The sequence below is a fragment of the Hibiscus syriacus genome, unplaced genomic scaffold (genome assembly GCF_006381635.1).
Source record: "Hibiscus syriacus cultivar Baekdansim isolate YM2019G1 unplaced genomic scaffold, ASM638163v2 tig00110415_pilon, whole genome shotgun sequence".
NCBI lineage: Eukaryota > Viridiplantae > Streptophyta > Magnoliopsida > Malvales > Malvaceae > Hibiscus > Hibiscus syriacus.
The window spans coordinates 902725-928051 of NW_024062729.1; the positions used below are offsets into that span (position 1 = coordinate 902725).

Genomic DNA, 25327 nt, shown 5'->3' on the forward strand with positions numbered 1-25327 from the left:
AATTAATCAATCAATATATAAATAGAACTACAAATACAATCAACAAATATATATATATTATCAAAATCAATAACCATAACCAACTCGATGAAAATACAATAATAATAATAATATTTAAAATAAGGATAATCGGATATCATTAGGAAAAAAATTTAGAGTGACTTAAATTACAAAGATTCATTATTGATAAAACCTCTAAAATCGGCGGTAGAAAAAGTGACAAATTACAATTTTACAACTTACAACAGAATTGAATTGTGGAGGAACAAATTAAAAGAATTTGAAAAAAATAAAAAATAAATACGAGCTGTAGAAAATATTGGATGATGAATCTCCAAGGAGGCACTGGCGGTAAGGAGTAAATGGTCATTGTCTTACGTTTTAGAAGACACACATGGTCTTTCCTTCATCTTCTTGAGAACACTGATACAACTCTTTCAGGGGAACTCATCGTCGCTACGCATTTGAACTGTCAAGTGTAACATCAATAAAAAAAAAGGTGAAAATCATTCTATCAGATGAATTCCGTATCTTTGTTTATACATATAGTGACTAACCGAGGGCGGGTGGGAGGAGGTGTCCTTTTAGAAATTTTAAATTTTCATATATTTTAGATATTATTATTATATTTTCTGTTGATAATATGTTAACACTCCTCTAAAGTTTTATAAGTTCTCCTCTCTTAGCATAAAATCACGTGTCCATCCCTCAATATACATAATGTACCTTCTGTTGTCTGTATTTGTTGCGAATGGCAATGAGGGGGCAACCATTAGTGTTGAGTTGCAAGTCCTCCAATGCAAGTACGGTAGCTTTCAGCTTGGATGCCTTGTAATTACTATAATGCTCCAACGTTGGATTCTGCTAAAAAAAACAGAAACATGGGAAATGTGCCCTTCAGACAGTGGTTCCAGTTGTAAGAAAGAAAAGGAGACAAGCTAGAAAACAGAACAAGGACGGACAGACCCATGGATGGACTGATTGATTGAGGGTCCATCTGGCAAGGAATACAGCAGATGCAGCTACGAGTGAAGGTGAGAACTTTAAGAAGCTGTACTCTACAGGGCTCAGCTCTGCTAAATAATTTGCTAAGAACTCTAGTTCCAGACAAGGAACCTGTACAACACAATTGAAGTGCAAATTATTTTTTGTTTACTCGGATCATACTGAATTTTATAGAGAAAGGTGTAGATAAGAATTCCAAGATACAATACTTTGTAAGTTGCTTGTGCTGCTCGAATGAATCTCCTGAAAAAGAAAACGAAAATTAGGAGCGGAATCCACCTCCGAAGGGACGCAGGCAAACCATTTGGGCTAAACCCCGAGTTCGTTATTGATTATCAGCATTTACCTGAGAAATGTTTTTGTGGTTGGAACATATAACTGAAAATACAAGAAATTCAGAACTTTTCTCTCCATTTCCAGCACCTGCCATGTGGCCACAGTCAACAGAATATGTTACTAACATTACTGTCTAAAACGGGAATTTTTCATGATTTTATCAAATGCCTTACAATGTAACTTGATCTATTGACCAATATTTGGCTTAGGTTCTTTTTTCTAAGTTCTGCTAGACACACGAATGCTGTGTATAAGTAGCTGAAAACCCGTACCTCTCCTCTTGTGTAGGTATTATCAGTGATGAAGCAGAATTCTTCCACTCTTGGTGCGCAAATCTCTTCATACTTTCTTCAAGCCGTAAAAGTAAAGCGCTTAGAATCCTCAATAACACGGAGTAAGACAGATGTATGGTTCTATGGAACATAATTCTTAATTCCGAGGAAATAAATTAAAGAACTTACGATTCAATTAGCATGCAAGTAACACCAAGTAGCTGGAGTCTTCGTTTTTCTATAAAATTGTGAGAGAGGAAACGATCAATGAGGCTCACTGTGAGGTACAGTGTGTCTGGGACTAACTTATATTCTTCAGAAACCTGAAACATTGTGAAAAACTATAAATAGCAGCAAGCACATCAAATAGCCTAAAGTTTAGCTCGTACTAACAAAAAAGTATGACAAACTAACTCTTTGCACACTTCAAGAACAAACAGAATATCCTTCTATTCAGAAGTTGATAAATATATGGTTCTTTCGGGTGAGGAGAATAATGAACAGTAGACCTTGTCCCTGCTTACTGAGAAAAAAGTTCTGGTAAACAAGAAAAATAGAACAGCATCATAATATCTCATACTACGCAGATGCAGCTTTTTCGACTTCTTATCCTACATTCAAGCAGGTGGAGTTGCAACTATTTGGCTATAAATTAACTACATTGACTTACCTCCACTAGCCAGTCAACCAGAATTCCTCGCATGCTTGGGGTAATATCCCTCTGCACCTGCTCCATATAATTGGTTGAAGTTCTTCAATTAAGCTGCAGAAGATAATCTGATGAAATAAGTAGCAACAAATTGCTGGTAGAGAAAAACTTGCATCCTAAGAGACATCCTTCGGCAAAGCAAAAACAAAAATTATATTGCCAACAACAGTAAGAGAATATCACATCTGAATCCTGATACTAGAGTGCACAAAGAGTCACTGTCACAAGTCACACCATAATGCACTTTCTGAAAATGAAAGAAAGAGAAAAAAGTAGCAGCAGCATCAAATAAAATTTACAGAATAATAGGAAAGAGAATTGTTCAGTATGAAACTGAAGAGCTCCTACTGAAAAGTATGACAATCATATTTTGGCATTTAGTGAATGAAATTGTAGCACCAACCTCAGTAACACGCGTATTGTAGTATATGTCTGGGGCATACAAGCTACATACTAGAGGATCTTTTAGGTTTGAATCAATATCCACAACATCTTTCAAGCCTCCTACTCTCTTGCAAACCCCATCTTCTTCTGCAGTATCCAACCACAACAAACATAAATTTACAAGCATAATATTTTAAGGGCTAACTGGCTCTTTTCTTCCAAAAGCTTTGTTATATTCTTCCAATAAAGTTGTCTTAAAAAGAAAACACACACACACACACACTCAATGCTGTATTTTCATAGGTTCTATAGACATGACACGGAATTAAAAAGTGTGAATGTTTAATACAAAACCAGAATAGTAATAATACTTTACAGTATCTTACTTTCTGTTAACCTTAGAGCAGTATTAATACCTTAATACTTCTAAAACAGAAGTAAGCAATTTCTTAGACAGGTAGACTGCATGATCTATGCCACTCCTTCGATGATTTAGAAAGAGTACAAAACCTTTCTTTGAGGACCTTGGTATCCTACAGGCACCGTAAAAGCCTGGGTTGGAGGCATTGATTCTGGTACAGCACATTCTCTTGCACTGTGACATGTAGATTCCGCTACTTCTCTTTCTTCCAGTTTTACTGTTAAAATGTTTTCTTGTGCCTCCATCATCCTTATTTTTGATAAGTCTTCTGCTAACTTGGCATTCACATCTTCTTCAACTGCTGGAATCCCCGTGAAGATATCTTCAGCCGTTTCTTGCTTCTTCTCCCTAGGATCTCTAATGATCTGCTTGGAGGCCTGTCAACCAATAATAATAACAGAAACTTAGATTATGCATTACGTACAAATTATTTTTCCAGTATAAGAATAAACATAAGCAAAATCCATCCCGGCATTTCAGATCACTTTCAGGAAGAACTTAGTCTTCTCGTTATTTTATTAGGGCATAGGAAGTTCCTAAATTTCAAAAGAAGTTTGCAGACTGAACCCCAGGACGAAATCAAAATTCAAAAGATGTCTTCACCTGAATTTTGTTTTCATTTAAGCATTCCATGTGCATACTATCAGCAGATTCGACTCTTCCATTCGTTACATCTTTAAGCACTGCCCTTCTTTTCGGCTTAAGACCAGCAGTGGAAGTCATAGAAGTTCTGTTTTCATCTGATGATGCACGTTTGGAGTTTATTCGAAGAACACGTTTTTTATCCTGTGGTTCCTGTCTGAAGGATGGTTTTGAAGCTGCTCCCCCCTGTGCTTTAGCCTGTGCTCGAGTAATTCTTCCGGTAGGCTCTTCAACTTTTTCAGTAGGTTCATTTTCTTTATTCATACTTGCTTGCCTTTGGGAAGAACAATGCACGACTTTCAATTTGAGAAAAATTTCATTGACCCTGCATTTCTAACACCTAATCAATGCAACATGATGAATACAATGAGCGCGTTAAATTACAATTTTCTAAAGAAATTACTTCAATCAATTCTAAAACAGTATAAGCTCTGCAACAATATGACAAATGTATTGACTCGGGTAACTTTAGCCTCTTGCATAAAATACCATTTGTTTTAACAGACAGGGGATTTTGGATTTATTACCTTAAGCTATAGCATCTCTGCAATACTTCCGCACTAGCAATAACAGATTCTTAACACACCAATGGGAGACTGAATCACTCCATAACGCTAAAATTAGAAATCGATACGCTATTTAAAAATTCCCGCTCAAAATGCGCGGTTAAAAAAACCGAATTCATTTAACGATATTCTCCGAGTAAGCCAAATAGAGGGTTCTAAACATTGTTAAGTTCTTCATTTTCTTTTTGGAACATAAATCCTTAAAAAATCGATGCATTTTAGCCTTTATGCTGTTTCCTGAAGAAGAAAAAAACTCCGATCCCTATCCGAATTCTGAGCTAGCAAGTAAATAATAATAAAGGAAGACTAAAAGAGTCCAAATCACCGAATGCATTATAATTTCTCAGGGGAAAAAACTACAGATTCATAAGAAAAACATGATGCCCTTTGAACGTTTGGATAAATTTCAATACTAAAATAAAAACAAAACACAGCTCCGTCTTAGATCTAAAATTTGAATTCGTCGAACTCTATCAATCCGAAAACCAGCATTATAATTAACTATAGTAATTCAAATGCAAAAACAAATAGCTACCGCTAAAAAGATTTTTCAAAGATGAAGAAGCTTACTGTGCTTTGGGGAGCTCCTCGAGACTGCTAATGAAGAACTCTGCAGAGATTTTCTCTACTTCTTTTCTGCTTTTCTTTTCCTTTTTCAGACTTTTTTCACCTTTTTCAGACTTTTTTCACCTTTTTTTTCCTCTATTTCTCAGAGAAAGTGAAAAGGCGAGAGCGACGGACAGTGAGCTGAGGCTTCTAAGAGCATTAGGTTGTTGTCTGGTATAAGCAGAGATTAGATTTGTCTAGAAATTAAGTTGGTAAGTTAAAATTTTTATCTTAGTTGGTGGCCAAACTTTGAACATGTGAATTTTATATTTGGTAGTTAAATTGTACACATTGGAAAATTTTTTTGTAGGTGGCCAAACTTTGAACATATTGTTCTTGAAACTCAACTATAAATAGACCTAAGTATTTTCATTAAAAATCATCCCAAAAACAAGTTCTCTCTTCCTCTTGTATTCTTCATTCTCCCACTTTGGGAATTCAAAATAATTCCATTTGTTGTAATATTGGCGATATAGTGAAGTTATCATCCGGTGTGGTGCCCGAGGAATAGACGATATTCTCGTCGAACCTCGTAAATTTGGTATGTTCTCTCCTTTATTGTTTTTTATTCGGTTCTTTTCCATTGTGTTTCAATATTCAATAGTTTGACCGGTTTATCCGCTATGCAACCTTCGGTGGTTTTAATCTTGACATTTTAGGTCAATTTTAAAACTACGTTCATGTGGGAAATAACCCGTTTTCCCCAACAATTGACATCAGAGCTTCGGTTGAGGTTATCCTGGTGGTTCCGTTGCTGAAAAGATACAGTTCGTGATATTGAATATTGTTCGTTAGAATTAAAATGCCAAAATACGGATCAGTTGAGACATCAAGCTCTTCATCTGGACCGGTGAGGAGGGTGATGTCAAATGCAAATTTATCGGTGGAGTTGTTCGATGGATCCGGTCATTTTGGCATATGGCAAGGCGAGGTGTTAGACGCTTTATTCCAACAAGGTCTAGACATCGCCATTGAGGAAGAAAAGCCCGAATATATGGAGGAGAAAGAATGGGGAACAATCAATCATTTGGCGTGCAGCACGATTCGATCTTGTCTTTCCAGAGAGCAGAAGTATGGCTACAATAACGAGACTTCTGCAAGTAAGATGTGGAAAGCTTTGGAGGAAAAATTCCTGAAGAAAAGCTCTCAGAATCGTCTCTACATGAAGAAAATATTGTTCAGATTTGATTATCAACCAGGCACCAGTATGAATGAACACATCACTGCGTTCAATGATCTAGTGGAAGACTTATTGGGCATTGATGAAACCTTCAAAGATGAAGATTTGGCTTTGATGTTGTTGTCATCTCTTCCAGATGAATTTGAGCACCTTGAGACAACGTTACTTCATGGTAAGGATAATGTTACCCTTAAAGATGTAACTGTTACTTTGTATAGTTATGAACTCAGGAAGAAAACCAAGAAGGAGAGCAAGTACGAAGCAGCAGAGGCCATGGTAGCAAGAGGTCGCTCGAAAAGTCAAAAGCCAAAGTGGAGAGGGAGATCAAAGTCAAAGTCCAGACTGGGAAAAGATGAATGTGCCTTTTGTCATTAGAAAGGCAATTGGAAGAAAGATTGTCCGAAGCTGAAGAATAAAGGAAAAGCTGCTCCAGATGCATGTGTTGCAGAGCATGATGCACATGACTCTGACATATCATTGGTTGCTTCATCAACAACATTCCATTCCGATGAGTGGATATTAGATTCGGGTTGCACCTATCATATGTCCCCTAATCGGGAGTGGTTCTCCGATTTAGTGGAACTAATTGCAGGAGTTGTTTATATGGGCAATGACAATGCCTGTAAACCTATTGGGATAGGTTTAATTCGATTGAAGAATCAAGATGGATCAACCAGAGTTCTGACGGATGTCCGATACGTGCCCAGTTTGAAGAAAAATCTCATCTCGTTGGGAGCCTTAGAATCTAAAGGCTCAGTAGTCACTATGAGAAATGGAGTTTTAAAAGTCACATATGACGCACTTGTGATGATGAAGGGCATCAAGAAAAATAATTTGTATTACTTCCAAGGTAGTACAATTATTGGAGCAGTTGCAGCAGCTTCCGGAGGTGATGATTTGGACGCAACCCAGTTGTGGCATATGCGGTTGGGACATGCTGGAGAGAAATCCTTGCAAATTATAGCAAAGAAAGGATTGTTGAAAGGTGCAAAGGCTTGCAAATTGAACTTTTGCGAGCATTGTGTTCTGGGAAAGCAGAAGAGAGTGAAGTTTGGCACCACTATACATAATACAAAAGGTATTGTAGATTATATTCACTCAGATGTATGCGGTCCTTCAAAGACATCGTCTTTGGGAGGAAACCATTATTTTGTAACTTTTGTAGATGACTTTTCCATAAGAGTTTGGGTGTATCCGATGAAGTCTAAAGATGAAGTGCTTCAAAATTTCCTGAAATGGAAAAATATGATCGAGAACCAGACTGGTAGAAAGATCAAACGTCTTAGGACGGACAATGGAGGGGAATATAAAAGTGACCCATTCTTTGACGTTTGCCATGAGTATGGTATTGTTCGACACTTCACTGTTAGACATACACCACAACAGAATGGGGTGGCAGAGCGTATGAATCGAACACTATTGGAGAAAGTTCGATGTATGTTGTCTAATGCTGGGTTAGGCAAGGCATTTTGGGTTGAGGCTGTGACATATGCTGGCCATCTCATTAATCGTCTGCCGTCATCAGCAATAGGAAGAAAAACACCATTGGAGGTATGGTCTGGAAAACCTGCTACTGATTATGATTCCTTATATGTATTTGGATCCATTGCTTATTATCATGTAAAGGAATCCAAGCTTGATCCGAGAGCAAAGAAGGCTCTCTTTATGGGAATCACCCATGGAGTGAAGGGATTCCGCCTTTGGTGTTTAGACACCAAGAAGATAATTTGTAGCAGAGATGTTACCTTTGATGAATCTGCCCTAGTAAAGAAAGTAACAAGTGAAGCTGTCCAGATAAGTAGTACTCCGCAGCAGGTGGAGTTTCAGCAGATGATGATCCCAGAAGTTGATGCAGCTGATTCTTCAACTCCAATAGAAGAATCAGAAGATGAAGAGGTTCAAACCCAATAACCATTGGAGACACCAGAAACACTTGCAGTTACAAGGCCAAGGAGAGAAATTCGTAGACCTGATCGATTTGTTGATATGGTGGCCTATGCTCTTCCAGTTGTTGATGATGATATCCCTATCACTTACCAAGAAGCAATACAAAGCTTGGAAAGTTATAAGTGGAAAAGTGCCATGGATGAAGAAATGCAATCTCTCCAAAAGAACGACACTTGGAAACTGGCACAATTACCGAAAGGTAAAAGAGCCATTGGATGCAAGTGGATATTTGTAAAGAAAGATGGATCTCATAACAAGAAAGATGTTCGCTACAAGGCACGATTGGTAGCTAAAGGCTACGCTCAAAAGGAGGGAATCGACTATAATGAAGTATTTTCCCCTGTTGTGAAGCATACCTCCATTAGAATATTGTTGGCCTTGGTAGCACAGTTGAATTTGGAGCTAGCTCAACTTGATGTAAATTCAGCTTTCTTGCACGGTGATTTAGAAGAGGAGATCTATATGACTCAGTCAGAAGGATACAAAGATGGTGGTCGTGAGAAATGGGTTTGTAAGCTGAACAAATCGCTATATGGATTGAAGCAATCTCCGAGGCAGTGGTACAAGCGATTTGATAGCTTTATGAGGAGGCAAAAGTATACTAGAAGCAAATATGATCATTGTGTATATTTGCAAAAGCTCAAAGATGGATCTTTCATTTATCTTCTCTTGTACGTTGACGATATGTTGATCGATTCGAAGAGTCAAAAGGAGATAGACAAATTAAAGGCTCAGTTGAATCAAGAGTTTGAGGTGAAAGATCTAGGTGAGGCCAAGAAGATTCTTGGTATGGAGATAAGCAGAGATAGACATAGAGGGAAGCTTTGTTTAACACAGAAGCAGTATCTGAGAAAGGTATTACAATGTTTTTGCATGAATGAAAATACCAAACATGTAAGTATCCCATTGGCTTCTCATTTGAAACTTAGTTCTCAATTATCTCCTAAAACTAACGAAGAACGAGTGTATATGGCAAAAGTTCCATATGCTAATTTAGTTGGGAGCTTGATGTATGCAATGGTGTGTACGCGTCCTGACATTTCACAAGCAGTTGGAGTTGTGAGCAGGTACATGCATGATCCTGGAGAAGGACATTGGCAAGCTGTGAAATGGATTCTACGGTATCTCCAACAAACCGTGGATGTTGGTTTAGTTTTTGAACAGGATGAAGCACTTGGTCAGTGTATGGTTGGATATGTTGATTCCGATTATGCTGGTGATTTGGATAAGCGTCGATCAACTACTGGGTATTTGTTTACTCTTGCTAAAGCCCCAGTAAGTTGGAAGTCTACATTGCAATCTACGGTGGCCTTGTCTACTACAGAGGCAGAATACATGGCAGTTTCAGAGGCTGTAAAGGAAGCAATTTGGCTTAACGGGTTGATGGAAGACTTGGGAGTTGTTCAAAGTCACATTAGTCTCTATTGTGACAGTTAGAGCGCTATTCACTTAGCGAAAAATCAAGTCTACCATTCAAGGACTAAGCATATCGACGTGAGGTATCACTTTGTGCGGGAGATCTTTGAAGAATGAAAGATTCTACTTCAGAAAATTGCGACATCAGAAAATCCTGCAGATATGATGACCAAGGTGGTAACAGTAATCAAGTTCAATCATTATTTGAACTTGATTAACATCATGAAAGCATGAACACCTTCGGGTGTGTGGCGCTTGTGAGCGCAATTAGAGGCACTACAAATTTGGGGAGTTGAAGAAGTTGAGTAGGCTTGGTAATTTCAAGCCAAGGTGGAGATTTGTTAGATTTGTCTAGAAATTAAGTTGGCAAGTTGAAAATTTCATCTTGGTTGGTGGCCAACTTATTAGAAATTTCATCTTGGTTGGTGGCCAAACTTTGAACATGTGAATTTCATATTTGGTGGCTAACTTGTACACATTGGAAAATTCTTTGGTAGGTGGCCAAACTTTGAACATATTGTTCTTGAAACTCAACTATAAATAGGCCTAAGTATTTACATTAGAAATCATCCCAAAAACAAGTTCTCTCTTCCTCTTGTATTCTTCATTCTCCCACTTTGGGAATTCCAAAGAATTCCATTTGTTGTAATATTGGCGATATAGTGAAGTTATCATTCGGTGTGGTGCCCGAGGAGTAGACGATATTCTCGTCGAACCTCGTAAATTTGGTGTGTTCTCTCCTTTATTGTTTTTTATTCGGTTCTTTTCCATTGTGTTTCAATATTCAATAGTTTGACAGGTTTATCCGCTGTGCAACCTTTGGTGGTTTTAATCTTGACATTTTAGGTCAATTTTAAAACTACGTTCGTGTGGGAAATAACCCATTTTCCCCAACAGAGAGGAGCGTACCTCCTGGGCGGGAGGCCGCTACAGTTTAAAATTCTTTAAATTTACGGGATAAAACAAATATTTAGTACTTAAACTTAGTAACTTTTCTCAATTTGATCCTTAACTATTTTCCACATTAGTCCTGGACTTGGTAATTTTGATGATGTAAAACTCTAAGGCTGTTACATATGTCATAATATGATAATATCAAGTGCCACGTCATAAAAATGACTAAAATGATAAATTGAGGACAAATATGGACAAAGAATGAGGGACTAAGTTATAGAAAGTTACCAACTTCAAGGACTAAAGTTGTTTTATCCCTAAAAATAAATAAATAAATAAATAAACCAGATTGCTTCTTCCTCACCCATGCTTTCATTTATTTGACTTATTTTAGTTGACCCGTGAATTTTGATTCCTTGCCCAATCACATTGCGCCACGAATTTCCAAAAATTAAAAAAATGACTTTCTTATAAACTTTTTTATAATTCATTTGACAGCTACAATTTATATTCAATTATTTGGATAAATAAATTAGACCCAAATAAAATCTAATATTTTCATTTTGTTTTCAAATAAATTTTTATCATAAATAAAAGATCCATTTATATTAAAAGTTTATTTTGTGATAAATTAAAAATTAAAGTCTCACCTGAATTCAAATAAAAGTTAATGAGTTAACCTCAAAATAAAATTAATGAGTAATTTAATTATGATAAAAACTTTTAAATTATGATAATTTAAATATATTTTATCTCAGTTATAATAATTTTAAATATAATTTATATATGATAAAATTTAAACCAATATAAAATCTAGACCATTTTAATAAAAAAATATTATTATTGGTAATAAGTTACTACCCAATAATAATTTTTTCTGTGAACCAAACATGAAAATATAATTTCAAAAAATATCATTCCTCTTGACAATGATTTTTTCGGTGAACCAAAGGCTCCCTCAAGATATTAGCACTTGACCATAAACTCAAATCCTCATTGGTATAAAAAAATATATATAGATAAATGTAGCTCTTAACAATAATATCTTTCGTCAAATTGATTCTTAATATTTTCTGAGCTAAGTTTGATTTTTTTTAAATATATAAATTTTTTCATTAAAAATGTTAACTAAAATGGTAAAATTTTAATAATATTAATGTGACAGGGTACAATATTTTTCTTATATGTTGTGTGAATAAATACTTTAAAAATAATAGAGTTAATTGTATAATATATCTTTAAACTATGACAATTATTTTAAATTAGTTTTTAATATTTTAATATTTTAATTTCACCATCAAATAATGATTCATATTCTAAATTGATCCCCAAACTTTTAAATATTCTAAATTCATCCCTAAACTATGTTCATCGATATTATACATTTTCCCCCAAACATTTGAATATTCTAATTCCATTCCTAAACTTTTGGATGATTTATGGGGATGTTATTAGAATGTTTTAAAGTTTCGGGATCGATTTAGAATGAGAGATATAGTTTGGGGATGAATTTGAAAAGTTTAAGAGTTTAGAAACCAATTTAGAACAGGAGTCATAGTTAGAATGCTCAAAAACTTAGAGACGAATTTAAAATGAATGTTATAGTTTATGAATGTCCGGTACACTTATGTGTTTAATTTACAAACTTCATTGTAATTTTGAATATTTCATCTTTTACCGATAACTCTATTTGCATAAAAAAAATATTAACTTAATAAATTAATTCAAATTGATAAACCGTGTTAACAATCAAGATTAAACTATAAATGCATTTTTTTATGAGAAAATAACCTCAGTGACCAAAAATGCCTTATAATATACGATTTTAACCAACTTTTTTTGGATTTGTCAAATGACCAACTAAATCGCAATGCGATCGATAATTCGCAACGCGATCTCCGGTATCGCAAATTAGTTTCCATATTCGCAACGCGAACTTCGACTATCGCATTGCGATTTACATATTCGCATTGCGATAGTCCAAGTTCGTTGCGATAGTCGAAGTTCGCGTTGCGATTTATTCCAAATTCGTTGCGATAGTCCAAGTTCGCGTTGCGATTTATTTCAAGCTCGTTGCGATAGTCCAAAATCGCAACGACGGTATTGCACTTGTTTCTTAAGAACTTTCTCTAAAAAAATAGTATTCGCGCGTACGTGTCGAAGACACGTATTACCACGACCACGACCCCGACCCCGACCCCGACCCGACCCGACCAGAGACGAGACGAGACGGACGGCGGCGGCGTGCGAGAGTCCCCCTTGTTCTTTATCACTCAACAAGGAAGTGGGAAAGTCAAGCCTTAAATACCATTCTCAATAGTGTTTCCAATACTATGTGGAATTGAGCATTACCAACACTTGTTCCCAATACTATGTGGGATTGAGTCTTAAATAGTGATATTATTTTTGAATGTTTTGCTTAAAATTACAATAATCGCGATTGATTGTATATTGACTTTTAATTATGACATATTTAATCGTATAATACTAATGCAATTGGTTGCTGATTCAGTTGTTTTAAGGTGAATGATTGTTAATTGTTTCCTGAATAATCACATTGTATTGGAAACAAGTGTTGGTAATGTTCAATCTCACATAGTATTGGAAACACTATTGGGAATGGTATTTAAGGCTTGGCTTTCCCACTTCCTTGTTGAGTGATAGAGAACAAGGGGGACTCTTGCGCGCCGCCGCCGCCACCGTCCGTCTCGTCTCGTCTCGGGTCGTGGCCGTGGTCGTGGAAATACGTGTCTTCGACACGTCCGCGCGAATACTATCTTTTTAGAGAAAATTCTTAAGAAACAAATGCAATACCACCAGTCGTTGCGATTTTGGACTATCGCATTACGATTTACATATTCGCATTGCGATAGTCCAAGTTCGCATTGCGATAGTCGAAGTTCGCATTGCGAATCTGGAAATTGATTTGCGATACCAGATATCGCGTTGCAAATTATCGATCGCATTGCGATTTAGTTGATCATTTTGACAAATCCAAAAAAAAATTGATTAAAATCATATATTATAAGACATTTTTGGTCAATGAGGTTTTTTTCTCTTTTTGTATTATGTGTAACATAAAAGTAAATATTTTTCAAATACTACTTTCCATCTAAGGTTGTGGAATTCATGCACCAACATAACATCAACCACACACAAATCCCAACCGGCAAAGAAAATTTTTTTACCTATTTTATAGCCATCCAATATGTAAATTATTGCACCTTATTTGGCATGTGCATCCCATGTCGTGTACATTAAACGTATCAAAATATTAAATACGAGTATGCACACGGATTAAGTGGTCTCCATGGTAAATGAATTGTTATTATTCCTTGAAGACCCGGGTTCGAGCAACATAGATACTAAGAGTGCGAGCGTTCAATGTCGAAAGGTTGAGAACTATATTTAAACATATACTTACTCCATATTAATAAAAAAAAAGTATACTGAATGTTACAAATTGTAGTCAAATATAAATAGTTAATTCTTGGGTAAAGTACACAAATAATTCTCTGACTATAGGATATTTCTTTATTGAGTCCCTTGACTATTAAAAGTTACAAAATGACCCCTCTACTATTGGTAGTTGCTTTATTGAGTCCCCCGACTATTAAAAATTACAAAATGATCACCCGATTATTCATTATGTCCTTAACTCGTCATTTTTCATCAAAATTTTGATGGCATTATGAGTTGTACTGTAAAGTCAGGCAAGATATGTTTTATTGAATAGAAAACCAACGTATACATATACAACCTAATTGTCGCAACCATCCCCTCGAAGGGAAAGGCCAACTAGTTGCAACGATATGGGTTTTTTTAAAAGATTTTGAAATGAAATGTTTGGACTCACCACCAATCATTTTAAAGTGCAACTGGAACACTAGAAATCAGGTAATTTTAATAAAAACATTTTTATTTTATAAAAAATACCAATTTTGTCTACGAAAACCAGAAAACATGTTCAGGAATCAATTACGCGTGGGGAAGGGTTAGCACCCCCACAGGGCCCAGAAATTTGTACCTAGTCGATTACCTTATATTTAAAATCGAAAATTTTGAGTTCGAGGTTTTATTTAATTTAAAACTTATTATGTATGTAAGGTTTTGAAAATGATATTCGTTTATTGAAACCAATAATATTCACCTTATAGCATGAATGAGAAAGCTCAATTATTGCCCCCAATAAACGAACATTGCCTCGAGAATTGAAAAATCATGAAGGGGTTTTGAAAATGATGTCCACCTACTTCAAGAATTACCAAGAATTACCAACGATCACCCCTGAGCATAATACGGAGGATACACTACTAATTCTTTAGTAAATCAACATTGTTTTATTATTTTAAAATCAATATACAATCAAACAACCTTTTCAAGACCTAATTTTTCGAACAGATACTACTTTATATTCATATTAAACGGACATGAAATCAAACAATCAAAGAGTTGCTATATTGTTACTTATCACTAGGAATGGACCTAGGGATTGGTGAAAACAGTCATCCTATATATTTTATAAATTTTCTAAAAGTTTCAAAACTACTATATATTTTATATTAAAAAATTATTTTCATCTTGAATTTTATAAGTTCGAATTCATCCCAACAAAAAAAAACCTTAATCCGTCCTACTTATCACATAACCATTATCTTTTACCCCCAAAAAATGCTTCAGCACCATTAGTTTTTAAACCACCAATTCTTAAACTTCATGATTTTCCTTGTTCTTTTTCTATGTCAGGTTACCTCGCTCACCACTTCAGGGCATGAATAAGTGGACGAGTATGAGCCTTGTGGAACATAGGGTTGGGCATAAAACCAAGACAATGCAATTCAAAACACCAAATAAGACAAACAAAAGGTCTGAGAATAAGGAATGTCCAAGTTAAACATACAAGGTTACATATCATGCAGTGTATCATACAACAGACAAGGTTAGCTACCGGGGGTTGGGGGGTTTAGGGAAGCCGAAATCAGTACAATCCACAACATGGACACATTTGAACCACACCAACCATAGACTAGCGATCGTTGCAGATTAAAAGTAGAAAAACAAAACAAAACTAATGGGAATTTTATCAGGCTGTTAACTTCGATCTCTGCTAACAATTGTACGACTTCCACAATTTAACAAAGTTGTCATGACTAGCGGAAGAAACCAGCCCTGTCACGGGTGAGACTGCCAATGCAGCTATTAGTCCTTCATGTGCCGGCATCGTCTTAGTCTGATTCTCCGACATATTCCACAGCTCCAAAGACTGTCGAAGACAAAGAGGATCATAATAGTTGCCAAGTAATTAGAACCAAATCATGATGAAGAGAAAAATGAAAACCATGAGCGACATGAGGAAGCTTTAGAAACATTTTCCAGATGTTTCAAACAAGGATCTAAAAATCAATGGTCCCAAAAACTAGTAAAATGATCCCGTCTACTACCAAGAATATTTTTGAGAAGTTCACAACAGATTTTCACCTGATTATTCATGTAAGTTTTGCACACACGTGATCAACTATTCACGCAACCGTGATTCACGAATCACGGAGTGTTAGTCTTTAAAGAACAAATATATATGGTCATAATAGAAACCGGCATTGTAAATGCAGGCCATACAACACAAACAAGAAAGTTACTTGCCTGGTAACATCCAATGACCAGCAATGATTGACATGTAGGATGGAAAACACAAGAGTGAAACTTGTTGCCACTACAGCTCAATTCATGAACACATTCCCCTTCACTTCCTGATCCAAAGCTCCAGACTCTGACGGAGTCCTCACTGACAGATGCTAGGAACTCACCCGAAGAGTCCCAGCACACGGAATGGATCAGTTTTGTATGTCCCTATCATTATAAAATGAATAAAAAAAAAATCAATATCCTTGTATGCATGTACATATAAAATTTCAGAGAGTAAATAGGTCAACACTCAGCAAGAGCAAATCTCTCAAATTAATCCACATGGTTCACCTGTAATGAGTGTCGACATGCTTGAGTTTCTGCATCCAGTATAGATACAACATTCTCTGCAGCTAAAGCAAGATATTTTCCAAGGCGAGGTTGAAATCTCAACTGGGCTGTACCAGGAGCTGTACCACCCTGATCCACACAAAGGAGACAATCTTAACAGGTGCATATCAACCTCAAGGAGAGTCCTAATTTCGATTTAGTCACACTGCAAGGAAATCTGATGCAAAATCATACCTTAAAAACTCTTGCACAGCTTCCGTTGTTGATACTCCAATATCTGATTTCACCATCACCATCACAAGAGCAGATAAGGTCATCCTTAGTCGGGTGGAAGTCAAGTGACATAACATTACCAGAATGTCCCATAAAGGTACGAAGTGAGTAACTAGGCTGGAGAAGAAGTCAAGAAAAAGCAAATGTTAATTAAAAAAAAGACAAGAACCTTCTGACGCAAACAAGCTCCCAAAAAATTAGAGATTTTCATCAAAAGACAATCTAGAAATGCAATAAACCAGAAATTATGAGAAATAACTGGCTGCACCATGCTAATAAAGGACGTAAGACATAAAATCTGCAAAACAAGGCATCTTTAAGTTATCTCAATGCAATTGAATGGGTATCCAGAAGAAAGAAACTTAGAATTACAATAAAGCACGTGGGCATCATACATGAGTTGAAGACATCATTATCCCAAAAGTTAAAACAATTTAGAGAAAAAGAAAAGGAAAAATGTCTACTAACACTATCAGCATCCCAAACTCTGACAGTTTTGTCAAACGAAGATGTTGCAAGGCGTGACATGCTTGGACTGAAACGAACATCAGTAATTAAACAGGAATGCTCTTCAAGTGTAGACTTTGGCTTCAAAGTATCTGCATACCATAATACAGCCTGTGTTGGGAGAAAAAAAAAAGAAGACGCAAAGGATTTCAATTCTTAGCATGATTTGAAAACGAAAACCAGTTATGAACATTTCAGAAGTAACCAAATTCCATCTCTCCTCTGGGAACTCACCTTTTTATCATGGCCACCACTAGCAAGCAACTTGCCATCAGATGAGAAATGACAAGATGTAACTTTGCTACTGCTTGCTCGAACAGAATTTACTTCCATAAATGAGAAACCTGAAGAAAAATTAAAATTTGGTATACTGTTAAAGCATGGAAGTAATCCACTTATGATGATTGCATATAAAGGATAAATATCAGCGCCCATACAATAGGCTCAATTTCTTTTGGTCAGATTCAATTAGCATTTTAACATATAAACCTATGTGGCAAACAGCCGTGTGATTAGTTAGTAAAGTGCAGAACTCTTGCTTCCAGATCCAGTTATCAAGATTCAATCCCTTGTAACCTCAAATGCCAAAAAAAATATATCGATGTGGCAAGATAACGAAGTTAGTAACAATAACCAACAATTAAGATGCCAATTCAGTAAGAATAACACCAAAAAACATTTGGCGGATTCCAATGATCATGCATCAATTGCCATAATCATTTCACAAACAATTTAACTATGGACAAAAATAATTCAAGATAACAGAACAACAATATTCAAGAAAAGTGGTGATATAAGATTCCCAACAGCAGAGTTTAACAAGTCATAGCCATAAAAGTTATTTTATAGACCTTTAGTGGCATCCACACATCGGCCAACTGCATCTCTAGGATCAGTATCATCATGGGATAAAAAAGATTCAACATTATCATCAAGTGATCCATCCTCCACAAATCGATCCATGTCAGCCTGCAATTCAAGATCTTTATCATCCCACTGCCAAAATGGAATTCCAATGAGAACTCAATCAATAAATTTTAAATTCCTTCATCAACATGCAAAGATGATAATGTACTCACCAACTGGTTTGATGGTGATGTAAGTGTGCCAGTGCCATCAGCGCCAAACATCATCATAGGCTTGGAAGAACTACCACTATGAGGCATTGCAGGCATTGAAATCACATCTCCAGGGGTGTGCGTTGACGGTGTGGAAGGTGCTGAATTTGGGGAAGGACCAGCTGTGTTCGCTGTCCCTGTGCTATTGGCAGGGCCTGAAGAAGATACCGGCTGTTTTCTCTTTCTTCCATTCTGGTTTTTTGGAACCTAAAAATAATTAAGGAAACTATGTTAGGAATGAACCGGCTCAGATATTTACTTAAGCGCAGGCCGCAGTGTACTACAATAGAACTTATAAATGCGATCCAAAATCGCTTGAACAGGAAAAAAAAATAAGCAATAAAGCTTAAGACCATACCCTACAGGTTATTCTTGGAATGATTCTATGAGATAAGTATTATAAAGAAAAGGAGAAGAAGGCGGTAAAAGCGAAGTTTTTAAGCTAATCTATTATAATATTAGGGAAGAGCAACACAGAAATAAAACATTCATGGTTCCATCCAAAAAAATTTAATAAAAATGGGACATTGCAAATCTCTACCATGCACCACAACACCCAGAAGAGTGCCACATAGAAGCAAGATAAATTCAAGGTAACCAGAAAAGGGAAGACCTGGTCATTCCCTCGAAATGAGTTAGACATGCTACCATCCAGGGTGACACTTCCTCCACCAACTTTATCTTGTTGAAGTAGACTTGGATTAGAACTCTGTGGCTGCTGATTCAAGAGTGCGTGCTGCTGTGAGTTACTGTTTTGTTGCTGTTGCTGCTGCAGTTGCTGCTGTTGAAACTGAGCCAATTTTAACTGCAAGGCAGATTAAATATTTTAGAAATTGGAAGATTATAGAACTTATAACAAAACACCAAACAAACGAGAAGGGAAATGTAAATTTTCTTTTCAAGAGAAAGAGTAGGAAAAGACACTTCATAGAGGCAATAATACCTTCATCAGCATATCTGCATCTCCCCGCTGCATCAGCGGACTGCCTGCCTGCAAAGACGATATGTTGGGAACATCACCAACAGAATTTGAAAGGTTCATGGTCCGATTATTATTCAACAGCATTCTCAATCTTCTGTTTTCATCGCTTCCAGATGGTGATGTCAGATTCTGCTGAGCAAGCATGAGTTGTTGCTGGTGCTGTGGTGTCAACATCTGAAGCTGGTGGAAGGGCTGAGGAGCCTGTATAAAAGGCTTTTGCTGTTGTAGTAACCCGGATCGCAGTTGGTCCAGTCCCTACAAATGGATAAAACGATGACCATTCAGAAGAAATACATGAAAGGTAAAATTTACAATTCATAAATACACGAAATGAGAAAAAAATATTATTTCAAATAGACAACTATAGTATTTATCACTCTAGAGCAAAGCAACTCTTTATAAAACTTACTGTTAAAGGCCATCCTTTCAAAGTCAAATTATTACCACCTTGGTTCGAGCCTGAAAAAAAAACTTAACATTAACAATTTATTTTCCAAATTTCAAAAGGGCCGATCATATCACAAGAACAAGAAAACAGTAGTTGAGTTAATACTGTAATTTTTCTTCCATTTTCAAAGTAAAGATGCAATTGAAACAGAACCTAAGAAAGGGACACAAGCCTACCCGGAATTCCTATTAAAGATTCATCTGGACCGGCAGCCCTGGGATCCAATACTGGATTTATCTCACTCTTTATGTCCTGCAACCAGATAAATTTTAGAAAATGACTAACAGAAGCAACAAATTAAGATCAATATAATGTGACCCTACCGGTGTTGTTCCTGGCAATTGCTGGCTTCGAGCTTGAACTTGTGGAGACATGCCACCAGCAGTACCGTGCAACACTTGCCTGGGATTTGCAAGATGCCAAACAAGTTTATAGGTATAAACAACTAAGTGCTGGATGCAGAACAACCCCTAAATGTGTTACTGGCTATTTCAGATAAAAAGAAGGTTAAACAATTCCGTTTGTTTGTGTTTGTTCTGTGGCTCAAATTCATGTTAGAGCAGACAAACCACAAGATTGAAGGGAGTTACCCTAGATTTTAAATCTAATACCTTGCAAAGCATTTTTGCAAACGGTCTTAGTTAACATCCATATGACCTTGTTCAGATTGCAATACAAAATCATCTGCAGCCAAAGGCTTTTCTGAGTGATAAAAAATATGAAAGATACTCACCCTGACGTTTGGCTGGTTGCTGCTGCAGGCTTCAACAGTGAGGTATGATTTGGATCCAAGAGCTGGCTAACATTCTCACCATACCTTTGCTGCAGGGAGTTCCTTGATAGTTAACAACTAAAAGAATAACATGTTTCTAAGAAAATAAAGATGATTCACCTACCTTTATGGCCGCATCATCCAAAGAGTCCCTTTGAAGTGGCAACTTCAGTTTTTCCTCATACATCTTTGTTGCCATGGCATTAGCAGTCGCAGCAGGCTGACGCATGAGAGTGTCATTTCCAACAAGTCCATTTGTACTGCCATTCAGGAGATGAGGCCCATCCCTTCTTTGTTGCGGCTGCGGCTGCTGTTGTTGTTGCTGCTGCTGTTGTTGCTGCTGCTGCTGCTGTTGTAGTTGCTGTTGCTGCTGCTGTTGTTGCTGCTGCTGCTGTTGTTGCTGCTGCTGCTGTTGTTGTTGCTGCTGCTGCTGCTGCTGTTGTTGCTGCTGTTGTTGTTGCTGCTGCTGCTGCTGAGCATGCCTCTGCAATAAAAGCTGTTGCATCTGCAGTTGTTGCTGATGTTGAGGTTGCTGCTGTTCTCGAGCTTTAATCAACTGCGTCTGCAATACCACAATGCACCATAAGCATCACTATATCTTAAAGACAAATATCATTAGGAATGGTTAAGGATTTGATATACTATATTTGTAAATAATTAACAAATTTAGCAGAATTCAACAGTGATACTTGTCCAGCCATCGTCACTAAGTTCATAATGCAACATCCTTTCAGGATTCAGGAAAAAAACAATTTCCGTGTAGAAGTACAATATACAATGTGCAACTGACTGGTGTCTCTAAGTTTTCATTTATCAACAAACAACTAAATAATAAATAATCAGTACAATATAGCAAGAAATACAACAACAAGCTAAAGGGGTGAACACTCCAGATAAACTGTAAGGCATGCGAGATGGGTGTTAACCTTGAACCCAACTCTTTCTCATTTGCCCCCTCTACCCAACAAAAGATGCAAAAGGAAAAATGTTGACGCTAGGCCATCAAAGTAAATTGACAGTTTAAATTGAGAAAGAGAAACAAAATCAAAACTGACCTCGATATAAGATGCAGCAACCTCTGAGTGCTTCTCATTAGTTCTGGCAATGAATATGTCCCAGAAAACGGACCACCATTCAAAGAGAAAACCTCCAGGCGCATCAATAGCTGGATATCCAGATTCAAAAATCATCATTATAATCAACAAAAACATTATATCTTTTACAGGAAAATTTGATGCTAAGAGTAAAAAGAAGAGAGCCCAAACAAGTAAGAAAAGTCTTCTTCAGCTTTTACATAATTCGTGAACCCCACTTAATTACTTACCTACGGGATCTGATGATACTTTCCCTTCAGCTTGAAATGCCTGAGCTGAAGCCTTTAAATCCCTCTTCACTAAATAATCATGGATATACACATCTAACCTGTTATTGAGAAAATAAATAGCCAAAAATCACTAATTACAGCAACAAATCAAATTTCACAACCCTATTAGCAAAGGCAACCGAATCTATAGCAACAAAAAAAAAGTAACCCATATTCAATGAAAATCAGATGAACAGCTTCATAAAATTTTGGATTTTAAATAAGCTATTGCACCAAAAGAGTTCTTCAAAAACATAAACATAAAAAATACCCTGAATAAAAAATAAAGAAAACAAATGATGCAAAACAGCAAAAGGGTAACTACAAGTGCCAGAAAGAATCAAGCCCTAAGAACTACCAGCTTCAACGAATTAAACTTGGAATCTAAAACACTTCATAGAGAACAAGGCTAAACACAGAAAGGCATATATAGCCAGAACTCAAATCAAGCCCAAAAAAAAACTGAAAATATTATTGAAACCCCCAAAAAAGTAAACTGTAATAAGAAAAGGGGCAACAAGAAAGGACTTACATTTTATCAGCTTCCCAGTTGGTTTGAGACATCTTGTTGAGCCTAACAACTGCCCAAAAACAATTTAGAACAGCTCCAGATTCCTAAGTACTAGTCTGAAACAGCTTCTCTCCAAGTTTTAATGGCTACCCAGAAAAATAAAATCAAAACACTAACTGATTAATACGCCATTAACCCATAAAAGAAATTATTACAGTGGTAGGAAGAGAAGAATCTATGCTGGGGAATAAAAAACATGGAAAGGAGCAGAGCCTCTCTAATTTTAGCAACATGAAAATTATAAAAATTTGTTTATAAAAGAAACAGAGAATTAAAGAGAGGGAATGAATTGATAGAGAAAACTGCAATCCATAAAACGTTTATTGGGTGGTGTTTTTTTTCAGAACTTTCTCATTTTTTTTCTGTAGCTTTTGGTTCGATTTGGCTTGCTGCTCCAGATATCATAATGGCTTTGTTAGTTGAATTTACAGCAAAAGCCCTTTTAATCTATCTAATTTCCAAAACTAGACCGATTTCGAGAGACAGCTTTAAGCTTAAATGACTATTGTGTCCTCAGCGTTTGCTTCACATTACGACGTGTTTTATGTAGGGATACGGGTTAGGTGAGACTGTGGAGGAGTAATGGGTAAATTCACTAGAAAATAAAATTCTGCTCCTTTTTCGTCGTGGGACTTGTACTCTTTAATATTTGAGAATTAACGCCGAGATTGTTGCTTTTTTGTGATCTCTACCCTTTTATTTTATTTCCATTTTCAGCTGTACCCTTGGTCTTAATTTTTCTGTAAAAAATAGTTGAAATATAAATTTATTTTCGGGAAATTGATTTTTTATTTTTTAGATAAATTTATACAATTTTATGAATATATCATAATTTATATAAAATGAATTATTATGAGATGAGTATATTTAAATTTATTATACTTTAAAATTCAACGCATATAAGGGGAATTGTAGTTATGACGTATTTTTTTCTTAAATTAGATTAGTACAATAAATTATATAAAATTCTATTGCTTAATTATTCACAAATCAACGACTTGACTTTGAATCTACGATTAGGGCTTCTCATGCGACGGTGGGAAGTTTTTAGGGTAAATTACCTATTTACTACTTAAACTATAAATTTTGATATGTTTTAGTATCTAAACTTTCAATTTTTTCAAAACCAAACGTAAAGTTTAGTTTTTATTTTATTTTAGTAATATCGTTCAAAATTTAACGTTAAGTTTCGATATTAAAAGTTTAGGTGCTAAAACGGACCAAAATTGATAGTTTAGGTACTAAACGCGGTAAATTTTTAACGACGAGGTACTAAAATGAAATAAAAACTAAACTTTAGATATGGTTTAAAAAATTAAAAGTTTAGGTACTAAAACAAATCAAAATTGATAGTTTAAGTACTAAATATGTGGTTTACACTAAAATTTATAATAAGTTAAATATATGAATTTTTACTAAGGGTAAAGTACATAAATGATCCCCTGAATATAGGGTGTTGCTTTAGTAAGTCATTCGACCATTAAAAGTTGCAAAATAGTATTCCGACTATAAGACGTTTTTAAGTCCCATGACTATTAAAAGTTATAAAATGGTCACTTGACTATTCATTATATTTCCAACTCGTCCTTTTCTATTAAACAATCGATGACAGTTTGAGTTTGACATTAATCTGTTGAGTGAGATATTATATAATATGATCCTAAAATCTTAAACGACTATCATATCTCAGCTAGCTGGTTAACATCCAGCATTTTTAACGAAAAAGGGAGAATTTAGAACACAATGAATAGTCGGGTGACCATTTTGTAACTTTTAATAGTTGAATACTTAAAAAAAGTCCTATAATTAGGAGACCAATTTGTAACTTTCTAATAGTCGAATGACTTAATAAAGTAATATTTTATTATCGATGCACTATTTGTGTACTTCACCCTTTTATTAAATAACAACTTTTAGGCTTTTAGTATGTATTTATAAAAACACTTTCATTAAAATCTGAATCACATATTATCCCAAAGCATACATCAATATTTCTATAATTACTAATCTTTAATTTATTAACCAATTAATTTATATTATGTATTACAAAAATGTTATAAAAAATTTTTTAAATTCATTTGTTTATATCAAATTTTAAATTATTGACTTTGCTTAATAAATTTAACACCTCATTCCGTTAGACGAACAAATAATTGATATCCGTATCAATTTTATTATACTCTTCATTTTTCAAAATATTGTTTTGATGCATCAACCATCAAAACCAGCTCTAATATTTTATTCGAGTGTTTTGTTAGGTTTTTTTAACTTTTTCCTTCTTTGATCCTTATGTGATTTAGGTGACTATTCTTTGTCTAAATGATAATAGGAAAATGTCATAATTATATTTCAGGTTTACGGTTATGCTGGTAAATCTTCATTGTAATTTTGAATATTTTCTATTTTTAATAAAACTAGCACTTTCTATAAAAAAAAACCCATCAAAACCAACTCTAATATTATATCATAATCGTTGTTATCTCTATAGGTCACGGGTTCGAACTTCGAACACCAGCGGTTGCAACATGGTGATTGAGTGTTCATTGTATAATGGTTGAGAGTATTTAAAAATATATTACTTTATAATTACATTAACTTAATAAAAAACTATGAGATAAATCCCGACTAACGGAAGATAATCAATTAATTCTTTATTTATAATAAAAAAGTAAATCATAAATCACCAATTAATCTCTATTATTTCTAATTTACTTAATCTCTATAAATTACCAGCCCATATTAACCATCAATAATTTTTTTTACAATAATTGAGACATAATTGATAATTTAAACAGTAAATATAAAAAGTTAAATATCGAAATGAAAAAAATATATAATTTAAGGGTCTGATTTAAATTAAACCTAAAACAAGGCGGCAGAATAGATAATAACATTCTGATTGCGGGCGTGAAATATTTGAACTTTGATTTCATAATGAATCT

At 35.4% G+C, this 25327-nt stretch overlaps 1 protein-coding gene and 1 pseudogene across 3 annotated transcripts; both read right to left on the bottom strand.

Annotated features, from left to right (window-relative positions):
- Positions 1 to 371: 371 nt before the first annotated feature.
- On the bottom strand, positions 372 to 4033 carry LOC120124237 (annotated as a pseudogene).
- Positions 4034 to 15260: 11227 nt separating this feature from the next.
- Positions 15261 to 22776, bottom strand: LOC120124296 (transcriptional corepressor LEUNIG-like). Of its 3 annotated transcripts, XM_039143001.1 has the most exons (19): positions 22688 to 22776; positions 22347 to 22471; positions 21776 to 21873; positions 21507 to 21616; positions 20576 to 21013; positions 20413 to 20501; positions 20003 to 20081; positions 19856 to 19931; positions 19641 to 19690; positions 19193 to 19486; positions 18863 to 19054; positions 18211 to 18456; positions 17983 to 18127; positions 17366 to 17475; positions 17093 to 17242; positions 16586 to 16741; positions 16352 to 16480; positions 16019 to 16225; positions 15261 to 15641 (listed from the first exon to the last, which is right to left on the bottom strand). In XM_039143001.1, the coding sequence occupies exons 2-19, from the start codon at positions 22376 to 22378 to the stop codon at positions 15486 to 15488; spliced, it is 2757 nt and encodes a 918-aa protein (XP_038998932.1). In that variant the 5' UTR covers positions 22379 to 22471; positions 22688 to 22776; the 3' UTR covers positions 15261 to 15485. The 3 variants fall into 3 exon arrangements, with proteins under 3 accessions (XP_038998932.1, XP_038998931.1, XP_038998933.1); XM_039143000.1 differs by lacking the exon at positions 22688 to 22776 and having other exon boundaries at positions 22347 to 22623; XM_039143002.1 differs by lacking the exon at positions 22688 to 22776 and having other exon boundaries at positions 17983 to 18100; positions 22347 to 22622.
- Between the last annotated feature and the right edge of the window lie 2551 nt (positions 22777 to 25327).

Coding starts and splice junctions, on each gene's coding strand:
- LOC120124296 (XM_039143001.1), bottom strand. CDS start 22,378: ATGTCTCAAACCAACTGGGAAGCTGATAAAAT. Junction 19,932..20,002: donor AATTGCCAGGAACAACACCG/GTAGGGTCACAT, acceptor ATCTGGTTGCAG/GACATAAAGAGTGAGATAAA. Junction 17,476..17,982: donor ATGTGTGGATGCCACTAAAG/GTCTATAAAATA, acceptor ATTTTTCTTCAG/GTTTCTCATTTATGGAAGTA.